The sequence below is a fragment of the Zophobas morio genome, unplaced genomic scaffold, assembly GCF_036711695.1.
Source record: "Zophobas morio isolate AGI-343-1 ecotype UQ-CSIRO unplaced genomic scaffold, CSIRO_AGI_Zmor_V1 ptg000021l, whole genome shotgun sequence".
In the NCBI taxonomy this organism is placed as follows: Eukaryota; Metazoa; Arthropoda; class Insecta; order Coleoptera; family Tenebrionidae; genus Zophobas; species Zophobas morio.
In genome coordinates, this window is record NW_026972126.1 from 17,057,929 (window position 1) to 17,070,388 (window position 12,460).

General features: G+C 32.5%; 1 protein-coding gene across 1 annotated transcript; it reads right to left on the minus strand.

Annotated features, from left to right (window-relative positions):
* Positions 1-10,848: 10,848 nt before the first annotated feature.
* LOC135131700 (slit homolog 3 protein-like) lies at positions 10,849-11,760 on the minus strand. The gene has a single exon (XM_064059546.1). The coding sequence runs from the start codon at positions 11,758-11,760 to the stop codon at positions 10,849-10,851; it is 912 nt and encodes a 303-aa protein (XP_063915616.1).
* Positions 11,761-12,460: the final 700 nt, after the last annotated feature.

A 12,460-nucleotide genomic window follows, 5' to 3' on the forward strand; every position in this document is an offset into this window, starting at 1 on the left:
TGAAGTAATTTGAAAGAATCTTGACACATGTTTTTGAAGTAGTTTGAAAGAATATCGGGGATTCTTCGAGATTTTTGTGTGTACTATTTTTGACGCAATTTGTCAGAATCCCGGGAACCATTTGTGTCGTGTTTTTGAAGTAATGTGGAAGACTTTAGGGTATTCGTCGCTTTTTGTTTTTGAAGTAATTTATTAGAATCTCTCGAAATCTTTTGTGTCTTATTTTGAAGTAATTTGAAAGAATCTTGACATTTGTTTTTGAAGTATGTAGTTTGAAAAAATCTCGGGGATTTTCCGGGATTTTTCTGTGTACTATTATTGAAGCAATTTGTCAGAATCCCGGGAACCATTTGTGTCGTGTTTTTGAAGTAATTTGGAAGAATTTAGAGTACTCGTTGCTTTTTGTTTTTGAAGTAATTTATTAGAATCTCTCAAAAAACTCTGTGTCTTATTTTGAATTAATTTGAAAGAATCTTGACATTTGTTTTTGAAGTAGTTTGAAAGAATCTCGGGAATTCTTCGGGATTTTTGTGTGTACTATTTTTGAAGCAACTTGTGAGAATCCAGGGAACCATTTGTGTCGTGTTTTTGAAGTAATTTGAAAGAATTTCAAGTACTCGTTGCTTTTTGTTTTTGAAGTAATTTATTAGAATCTCTCGAAATCTTGTGTCTTATTTTGAAGTAATTTGAAAGAAACTTGTCATTTGTTTTTGAAGTCGTTTGAAAGAATATCGGGGATTCTTCAGGATTTTTGTGTGTACTATTTTTCAAGCAATTTGTCAGAATCAAGGGAACTATTTGTGTCGTGTTTTTGAAGTAATTTGGAAGAATTTCGAGTACTCGTCGCTTTTTGTTTTTGAAGTAATTTATTAGATTCTGTAGATATCCTCTGTGTTTTATTTTGATGTAATTTGAAAGAATCTTGACATTTGTTTTTGAAGTAGTTTGAAAGAATATCGGGGATTCTTCGGGATTTTTGTGTGTACTATTTTTGAATCAATTTGTCAGAATGCCGGGAACCATTTGTGTCGTGTTTTTGAAGTAATTTGAAAGAATTTCGAGTACTCGTTGCTTTTTGTTTTTGAAGTTATTAATTTTTTAGAATCTCCGGGACACTTTGTGTTTTTGAAGTAGGTAATTTTAAAGAATCTTCAGTTCCCATGTGTTTTGCTTTTGAAGTAGTTTGAAAGAATCACGGGGGTCCCTTGTCTTGTTTTTGAAGTAATTTGAAAGAATCTCGGAACCTTTTGTCTTTCGTTTTTAGGTAGTTTGAAAGAATTTCGAAGATTTCTTGTCTTGTTTTTGAACAAAATTTTAAATTTGCCTTAGAAACTTCTAAACCGGATGTCATTCCAGCAATTTTGGAGATTATTTCTCCAACACAATCACCAGCAAAGAACAGAAGACGGAAACGGGAGTCTACTTTTTCGAATTATAGGAACTATGAAACGTCGAGAAAACAGGTAATGCTCCTATTACAATATATTCGCAGCTTAAGCTTAAACTGAGTGGGTAGGACACCACAAACAAAATCATAAAAAATGGTTTCTAATACCACAAATTTTTTTTAATATATGTTTTGAAAGGTTTATGGCTTACATAACGTTTATGAATTGTAAATAACGTATTTTCATGCGCATTTTCTCGTCGCAAAGAACCACAAACTCTTGATGAATTAACATACCAGACTCTGAGGTTTTACAAAGTGCCTCAAATGTCGTACCAACTATTGTCAGACTAAACTGCTCGAAACTGGTTGGTTAGATATGTAAAACTTAATCTCGGGAGGATTTTTGCGACCTTAATATTTTATCACGAAAAACGATTAATTGGAATCGACAGTTTTAACAAAAAAACGTGACTCTGATCTTGACATAGTTTCGTCCTTGGAATTTCTGTTTTGTTATTATGGCATCTAAAAAAAAGAGTTCTGATTTTCGCACGAAATGTTTTTTGCGCTGGAAAATTGTTGCAGTTGTATGAATTACTTTGTAAAAGTGGTTGCTCCGATTACTACTTTGTAAACCTAGAAAGTACTGATGATGTCATTTCAAGAAATGTGAAACAGTTTTTACGAGCTTCCGAAGAGAGGAAAGTCCTCCGTCAATAACTCCGCGGATTTTTATGTCAAAAATATTATAAAACCGGCAAAATTACCGTTAATGCTCGCGGGAAGTCGCGTTTAACGTAGACCAAGTACATTACATGTGGATAAATATCCAAATAGCACCTTTTTACATAAAATTTTTATCACCAAATCATGGCCAAATTAATTTCGTGATTAACTGATTATGAATGTAATAAATCAATTAAATTCTCCGGCACGTGAAAAAGATAATGGGTTTTTAATACCTCTCCTGGAGTGTACAATCGGGACAAATTGGCTTTAGTACGATCACTTGTTAATCCCTTTTAATAATGAATTAGAGAAACAAATATCTACACTTACCTAGGATACCAGACACGAATACGTCATTACTGGAAAATCTCCGTGATCTTTAATCCACAAACAAAGAAATTTTAAGCGAAATGGTCTTGTTTAAATTTGCTTATTTGACTCAATAAATCATGATAAGGTGTACAAATTATTAGATGTGCGTTTAGCATATTTTACTTGATAAACACCTATTCAGCGAAGAAGAATGGCCTAGTTGTGGAAACAAACAAGGGTCGTAAATAAAAGCCGGTTTCGCGTTACTCACTTCTTTATTTATTACATATTTTCTCTTTGTCTAGTAAGCTAAATGTTTGATTATTTTATAACCGCTGCAATTTACACCGGTGGCTACTTTTTCTTGAGTGTCATTTTTTCCGGTTATTAAATTTAAATTTACACATATTATCCGTGTGCCTCGGGCTTTGGACTTTGCTCGAAACATATGCATTAAAATGTTCGCTATTAGTCACCATTACCAGTGGCACACAACATACTAACATGATCACATTGACATTTGCCCCCTTTTTAAGTAGCCACTTGTTTAAACTACCTCGTGATATTAATTGCTGCCTTAATAATTTTATTGCTGCAACAAATTATTTTTCTGGCATAAATAAAATCACATGAACTGTATTTGGTTAAATGCATTAACCGACTTAATTAAAGTGTTATTATTTCCGTATTTTCATTGAAAGTTGTGGGAAATAATTAAAAGTTGGGTGCGTAGCAGTGTGTTTATATGGGTAAAGGTGCTTCAGGGCGTTGTAGTAGAAATATTTTAATAAAGTAAATGTAAACTTTTTTTGTGTGTGAAATTTATCGTTCCTTGAAAATGCATTTTTTGAGAAATACTTGAGCTAATAATAATAATAATTGTGTTGCTAGAGTTATGCAACCAGTAAAACATCGTGTAATTATTCATTTCACGGCATTGACGGTGTAAAGCGATTCTTAGAATTATTGTCTGGTTTTTTATTATCTATTTTTTTATGACGTTAGTTATTTCAATCGATTGTAACGTTATTGCTTACTATTACGTCGTTCTAAATAACGTAAGAAGGACTAATTGCATAACATAATGTTAAATCATCAAAAAATGAATCACAATCTACAGCGTTAAAAATGTGAAAGTATGTTTAGTTTTTGAAAATTATTTGTTCTTCCACTTGTCGATTTCATTCTTTTAAGAGTTTTTCGTTTGCTGTTTCAATTTTTGCTTTATTCCATTTTCTGCATTTTTCCTGTTATAAATAATAAAACTATCAGAACCGTACCAGTGGCTGAGTGCTTTAGAAATTCGTCAAGGGTTCTTCTATGATCCTGCATTATTGTTGTGGAGCTATGTTCTAGAACTTTTTCCAATGTCCGCTACTTAACATCATGTTCTTAATCAAAAGTTCAGTTTTTTATTTTTTTTTTAAATCTCTGTACTTGCCTTTTTATGCCAGCAGATTTGCTTCTAGAATCTTCTCTAGAAGTCCACAACTAATATTTCCATGCCAACAATCTTACAAAAGTTCTAAAAATTTCTGTCTCTGTTCTAAAGCGAACTTTCTGACAACATCACTTTCAATTCTTGAATTCTTCACTACATTTGTTCTAAATTGAATTCTTCTAGAATGTTGCTTTCAATCTTTTGATTGTTTTAGAATTTTATAGAAGCTTCCAGTTGCACCCTTTCGTTGATAGCTATCCAGTTTTGTATTTTGTTCTAAGTGAACTTTCCTGGAATATCACTTTCGGTTCTTCGAATCTTCTAGATTTTCTTTGGTATCTCTAGTCTCTCTGTACCTTCGTAACTTTTCAATCCCGTGAACGTTTTTTCTCTTATATGTTGCTAATGTTTTTTTACGTATGTGTTTTAACGTGAACTCTCCTAGAATATAATCTGCAGTGCTCCGAATGTTATAGAATTTTATTTAAGCTCTCCACGTTTTCCTTTTCGTTGATTTATTATTTTGTTCTGTATTGTTCTAATAAGGTTCCTTGTTAACAGAATATTCTAGAACCTAGTTGAAACTTTGTCGATAATTTTCTTTCTTAGTTTCCTAAAAATTCTACTCATTTTAGAATTTGTACCATGCTAATTAGTTCTAAAGTGAAATCTCCTCGTATATCACCTTCAGTTCCTCGAAAGTTCTAGAATTTTTTAAAATATGTTCATTCTAAACCTTTACGTGGTATCTATTATTTTATGTACCGTCAAAAAGTTTCTTCCTAGCATAATATTCTAGATCTTTGGTGAAACTTTCAAATTTTTCAAAATTGTTGTTAGAGTTTCTTGCATGTGTACATTTGTTCTAAAGTGAAATCTTCTAAATATCACCTTCAGTCCTTCGAATCTTTTAGAATTTTATAGAAGCTTTGAATCCTTTTCTACGTTGGTATCTTCTAGAATTTTATAGAAGTAACCGTAATAACGTTTTTTTCATAGCAAAATATTATACAATTTTAATGCAACTTTATTGATAATTGGCTTTCTTAGATTCCTCAAAATTTTCCTCATTTTTGACTAGAATCTTTCCTAAAACTTCCCAGTTCCGTGAACAAAGTTCCCCTTTTCTTATGCGATGCTAATATTTTTCTACGTATGTACATATTTTCAAAAGTTAAATATTCTAGAATATTGTCTTTAGTTCTTCCAATCTTCTAGAATTTTATAGAAGCTCTTCATTTTTATCTTTTCCTTGTTATCAATTCTGTTTTTTACTGTTGTAACGTTCCTTATTAATTGAATGTTCTAGAATCTTTTCGAAACTTTGTGGATCATTTTCTTTCTTCTCTCTTACACGATGCTAAATTTTTTTACGTATGTACATCTCTTCTGAAGTGAAATCTTCTAGAATATTATTTTCAGTTCTTCGAATCTTCTAGAATTTTATAGAAGGTCTTAATTTTTAACCTCTCCTTGTTATCAATTCTGTTTTGTACTGTTGTAACGTTCTTTGTTAACAGAATATTCTAGAATCTTTTGGAAATTTCGTCGATTATTTTTTTCCTAGATTTCTCAAAATTCTCCTCGTTTTTGACTAGAATTCTCCCAAAAACTTCCTAGTCCGTACACAAAGTTGTTTTTCTCTCTTTTACACGATGCTAATATTTTTTACGTATGAACGTGTCTTCTAAAGTGACATGTTCTAGAATATTGTCTTTAGTTCATCCAATCTTGTAAAATTTTATAGAAGCTCTTCATTTTTATCCTTTCCTTGTTATCAATTCTGTTTTGTACTTTTGTAACATTCCTTGTTAACAGAATATTCCACAATCTTCTTTCTTAGATTTCTAAAAATTCTACTCATTTTAGAGAGATTTTCTTCGAGAAATTTCCGAGTTCCGTTAACACATTTCTCTCTTTCTGTCTTGTACGATGCTAAGATTTTCTTGCATCTGTATATTTGTTCAAAAGTGATCTCTCCTAGAATATTACCTTCAGTGCCTCAAATGTTCTAGAATTTTTTAAGAGCTATATTTTCTTAATCTTTCCTTGATATCTACTCTTTTCTGTACCGTTACAAAGTTCTTGCAGAATATTCTAGATCTTTCGCGAAACCTCGTTGATAGTGTTTTTTTTTATTTTATCAAAATTCTTATTTTAGTGTAAAATTCCTTCAGAAACTTCCCAGTCCTGTTAACATATTTCTCTTTCTGTCTTGCACGATGCCAATAATGTTCTTACATGTGTACATTTTTTCTAAAGTAAAGTCTTCTAGGAAGCACTTTACTTACTCTTCTAGAATAATATCAACTTCAGTTCTTTGAAGGTTCTAGGATTTCACTGAAGTTTTCCATTTTTTATTTTTCCTTGACATCTACTTTGTGAGTCGTTAAAACATTCTTTTTTAGTAGAACATTCTAGAACCTTCATGCAACTTCGTCGATAGTGTTTTGACTTAGATTCTCCAAAGTTTTACACAGTTTAGAGTAGAATTTTTTCAGAAGCGTTGGAGTCCTATTAACAGGTTTCGCTCTTTCTCTCTTGCAGGAAGATATGATTTTTTTGCATCTGTACATTTGTTTTAAAGTGAAGTCTTCTAGAATATCACCTTTACTTCCTCGAATCTTCTAGAATTTTATAGAAGCTTTATATTTTCAAACTTACCTTTGACCCTCTTCATGAAACTTTGTTGATACTTTTCTTTCTTAGATTCCATAAAATTCTACCCATTTGAGACTTGAATTCTTCTAGAAACTTCTCGGCCCCGCTAACGTTTCTCTCTTACACAATGCTAATATTTTTTTTTTAGAATATTGTCTTCAGTTCTTCGAATGCTCTAGAATTTTCTAGAAGATTTTCATTTTTAAGTTCTTCTTATTATCAATTATGTTTTGTACTCTTGGAACGTTCCTTCTTAACAGAATATTCTAGAATCTTCTCGAAACTTCGTCGATAATTTTCTTTCTTAGATTCCTCAAAATTCTCATTTTTGACTAGAATTCTTCCAAAAACTTCCCAGTGCGATGAAAAAAGTTCTCTTTTTCTCTGTTACAAGATGCTAATATTTTTTACAAACGAACGTGTCTTTTGAAGTGACATCTTCTAGAATATTGTCTTCAGTTCTTCGAATCCTCTAGAATTTTATAGAAGATTTTCATTCGTTAAACTTTATCGATAATTTTCTTTCTTAGATTCATCAAAATTCTACTCATTTTAATCTAGAATTCTTCCAGAAACTTCCCAATCCTGTAAACACATTTCTTTCATTCTCTCTTACACGATGCTAATATTTGTTTATGTATATACATGTTTTCTAAAGTGAAATCTTCTAGAATATTGTCTTCAGTTCTTCGAATAATCTAGAATTTTATAGATGCTCTTCATTTTTCTACTTTCCTAGTTATCAATTCTGATTTGTACTGTTGTAACTTTTCTTTCTTGTTACCAAAATATCCTAGAATCTTTTTGAAACTTCGTGGATAATTTCCTTTTTTAGATTCCTCACCAGCAAAGTGAAACCTTCTAGAATATTGTCTTCAGTTCTTCGAATGTTCTAGAATTTTATTGAAGCTTTCTAATTTAAATTTTTTCTTGATATCTAATCTGTTCTGTGCCGTCGAAAAATTCCTTTCTAGTAGAATATTCTAGAACCTTCGTGCAACTTCGTCGATAATGTTCTGACTAAGATTTTTCAAAATTAATTTAAATAAACAGGTTTTTCTCTTTCTCGCTTTTGCGTTGATAAGATTTTCTTGCATCTGTATATGTTCTACAGTGAAACTTCCTCGAACATCATCTCAAGTCCTTCGAATCTTCTAGAACTTTATAGAAGCTTTGAATTTTTAACCTTTCCTTGTTATCTCTATCCTTTTCTGTACTGTCATAACGTTTCTTACTAGCAGAATATTCTAGAACCCCCATGAAACATCGTTGATAATTTTCTTTCTTAGATTCATTAAAATTACATTCATTTTCGATTAGAATTCTTTTAGAAACTTCCCAGTCCACTTATCACATTTCTCTTTTTTTTCTCTTGCACGATGCCGATATTTTCCTGCATCTGTACGTTTGTTATAAGGTGAAATCTTCTAGAATATCACCTTCAATCTGTATCTTCTAGAATTTTATAAAACCTCCCCATTTTTAGCTTCTCCTGGTTATTTATTTTGTTCTGTACTGTTGTCACCTTCGTTGTTAGCAGAATATTCTAGAACGTTCTTGAAATTTCATCGATAATTTTCTTTCTTAGATTTCTAAAAATGCTACTCATTTTAGAATTGAATTCTTCTAGAAACTTCGCAGTTTCGTTAACACATTTCTCATTTTCTCTCTTGTACGATCTTTCCTAGATATCTCTATCCTTTTCTGTACTGTCATAACGTTTCTTACTAGCAGAATATTCTAGAACCCCCATGAAACATCGTTGATAATTTTCTTTCTTAGATTCATTAAAATTATATTCATTTTCGATTAGAATTCTTTTAGAAACTTCCCAGTCCTCTTATCACATTTCTCTTTTTTTTCTCTTGCACGATGCCAATATTTTCCTGCATCTGTACGTTTGTTATAAGGTAAAATCTTCTAGAATATCACCTTCAATCTGTATCTTCTAGAATTTTATAAAAGCTCCCCATTTTTAGCTTCTCCTGGTTATCCATTTTGTTCTGTACTGTTGTCACCTTCGTTGTTGGCAGAATATTCTAGAACGTTCTTGAAATTTCATCGATAATTTTCTTTCTTAGATTTCTAAAAATTCTACTCATTTTAGAATTGAATTCTTCCAGAAACTTCGCAGTTTCGTTATACATTTCTCGCTTTCTCTCTTGTACGATCTTAAGATTTTCTTGCATCTGTACATTTGTTCTAAAGTGAAACTTCCTAGAATGTCACTTTTAGTCTTTCGAATCTTCTAGAATTTATAGAAACTTTCAATTTTTAACTTTTCCTTGATGTCTCTACACTATTTTGCCATCCATCGTAACGTTTCGTCCTATCAGAATCTTAGAGAATTTTCGTGAAACTTTATTTATAATTTTCTTTCTTAGATTCCTCAAAGTTCTATTAATTTTAGATTAGAATTCTCCCAGAGACTTCCCAATCCCGTAAACACATTTCTTTCTCTCTCTCTTACAAGATGTTAATATTTTTTTAACGTATGTACATGTGTTCTAAAGTGAATTTTCCTAGAATATCATCTTCAATCCTTAGATTGTTCCAGAATTTTAAAGATACTCTCCATTTTTAACCTTTTCTTGATATTCATTCTGTTCTGTATTGTTGCAACGTTCCTTGTTGGCAGAATATTCTAGATTAGATCCCTCAAAATTATCTTTAGACCACACTATCAATAATCCGTTTATTTTCAGTATATATTTTTTTAAATAATTGAGGTATATTAGACCAGTTAATTTTTATGCTATTTTTATTTTCTTTTTTACTCCAGGCAGTAGTAACAGTAGTCTACAAACTGATTTATTTTTTAGTACACTTAAGGGTATCACTGCACTGGTTTTAAAGTCTTCCCTATTACAACCCACTCATTATTTATATTTAGGTCACACTTTTATTGTTAAATCTCTCTTATTATTTATCATTTAAGTGAATTGATTTTAAATAAAAGCGAATAAAAATTCCACATCACCATGAATAAATGAAATTTAATTAAACAACACCATGCACCATCACTGTGATCACCACAATTAACGCAGTGACCCGAACACATTCCAGAAATAATGAACGAACTTCCCCAGAAAAGAAAACAAACCGGAAATTATCAAGGCAACTCTGTCATCAGTTTCCGCTTGGTTGCACCCAATGCAAGTTTTTTTGCATTACCATCACAAACAGACAACACATGTTTTCATGGTGTGCAGATCGCATCCATACATAAAATAACACCGTTTTGAAAAACCACCAGTTAACCTCCAAACTCTGCCCCAATGGAGTCCGTAATCGCCGCTCTTCTGCTCATCCAGCTACTCACAACCCAAGCCATCAAATACACCGTGGTCACAGAAACGAATAGCGTCATCCACCGCGACAGAGACTTCATCGAGAGCCAAGAAGGCGCCAAAAAAATCGTAGTCGAAGACGACTTCCACGTTCTGGACGAAGACATGATTCAAATCCGCCACAAAACGCCGATTTTTTTGATGGAGAAGAACTATGTTCTGCACAAACTGGAAGCCGGGGCTTTCTCGGACCAAGAAATTTCTGAATCTATTGTGATTACGAATAGTCAGATAACGGTGATTCCAACCGCGGCGTTTCGGAATTTGAAGATATTTGAGCTGATTTTGAAAGATAACGAGATCACTCATGTTGAGGAGGAAGCTATCACTGATCTGCCTAATCTGGAGGTTATTAACTTGTCGAGGAACAAAATTATGTTGCTTCATGACAATTCCTTCGTCGACGCGCCGGCGAGGTTTATCGACTTGGCGTTCAACGAGCTGGAGGAAGTTAGGGAGAAGTGGTTCAGTTTTATGAGTGAGAAGGAGGCGGTGATGGTGTTGTTGGACAACAACATGATCAGGAGTGTGGATCCTAGGAGTTTTGATGGGCTTAATTTGGGGATTTTGAATCTGAGGGACAACAGGATTAGGGAGCTTCCGGGTGAGATTTTTGAAAATGATACACTCAGTGTGGTTTATTTGCAAAATAATAATTTGGAGATGTTGCCGGAGGCGTTTTTTGATTTGACGCATTTGAATCTGGCTGATTTGACTGGGAATTCGTTGGATTGTGAGAGTCAGAAGAAGTTGGAGAAGTTTCATGAGGATTCTTTGGCCACTGTTGTTTTTGAGAAGAGTTGTTGAATTAACGTTTTATTGCACTTATCCAGCACTGAGTGGAGTTTCGTCTGAAGGAGCAGAAAGTTTGAAAAGTGTACAGAAGGTGGAAACAGAATTTAAACTTAGATGACACTACATTTATGATCTTATAATTAATAAACACATATTATAATTTCCAGTGTTTAGTTTAGACGACACCTAGTATAACAATCTTGATCTAAAAAACAAGAGGATCCACTTTTTTCACTAAATTCCAACAACTTTTCAACTGTTTCGCATTTAAGGGGGTTAGAACGTAACATTAGTTTTTCTACAGTTGAATTAACCCCATAGAAAGCATCCGGAAGTTCTTCTACTTGGTTATAATCCAGCTGTAACATCTCAATTTTGTTTTTCGTAAATAGTTCCTCTGGAACATCCCGAATTAAATTTTCGATAAGACAAAGCTGCATTATGTTCAAATTTTCAAACCCTGTAGGATGAATTTCATCAACTGCGTTATGATTAATTCTAATGGTGAGATCTTCTTCGGTCATAAAACCAAAACACCCTTCTTCAATTTTTGTTATCCGGTTAAAACCAATGTCCAAAATAGATATGTGGGGAGTGTTGACAAAATAACCAGAACTAATCTGAGTAAGCTTATTTTCGGATAATATCAGCATGTACAGTTGTAGCATGTTCATAAATGCCCCTTTCTCAATAACGGTAATTTCATTGTCGCCTAAGTACAGAGTTTTTGTTGGAAGATTGTTAAACATTTTCGACTGGATCCTGGTCAATTTGTTACCCACAAGTGAAATGTGGCTAATGTTTTGGTTATCAAAAACTCCTGTTTCCATGTATTGTAAGTTGACGTTATTCATTTGGAGATTTTCAAGCTGTGTTATGTTTAACATGCCTTTGCGTAGTTCGGGCAAATTTTCTTTAATAGTAACCCTGAAGAAGTCGCTGTTAGCGTTTATAACGGTTCTTGATAATGTTTGCACATTGTTTGAGCTTTCAAAAGCCACTTCGTATTTGATTAAATTGTTATTAGAGCTGTGAACCTTTAGCACTGAGTAGAACACAACTAAAATGATCGATGGCAGCATTTTTGAAGCTGTGGTTGCAACGTCAAAAATGCATGTATGCAAGTGTGCAAGAATGGTACCCAGAAACCATTTCACTTATAAAAAATTGTGAGGAAAAAAAGCATTAAAATGTAATTTGTGCATTTAGAACGAGTTTTTAATCATCCGATAATGGAAATAAATGAACAGAAATGTGCATCGCTTTTTTTAAGTTACAAAATGGTGACTGGGTACCACCTGGTACAAAGTAATTAAATATTGTTGCATATTCGCACTTCTAGCCCTGTTAAAAATGCCCAATCAAATCCAATATAACCCAATCTAAGTTAGATTGGACCAGATTGTGTTTGATTGGGTTAATTGGGATTCAATTTGAACTTATATTGGATTTGATTGGGCAAACACAATTAAGGGCTTTGATTGGATTTGATTGGATTTGATTGTGAAAATTGGAAATAATTGTGTATTACCAATAAAAACATCTAAAAAGCAAAATGTGATGTAATAAATACAATTTAGGTTTGGAGTGTGCTAGAACGTGCAAATGGAACATTTTATTTTATTTTATCACTAACATTGATGTCCCTAATATAAATAATTTTGTTGCTTTCGTTTAGATTCCCAAAATGGCTTTGAGTTATCATTTACAATAAAATGCCGTAAAAGATAATTATTTATTATGGAAATAAAATGCTTATTGAAACGATTATAACGAAAAATA

What these genes read in the sequence shown, in the direction of transcription:
- LOC135131700 (XM_064059546.1), bottom strand. Translation starts at nt 11,760, where the DNA reads ATGCTGCCATCGATCATTTTAGTTGTGTTCTACTCAGTGCTAAAGGTT.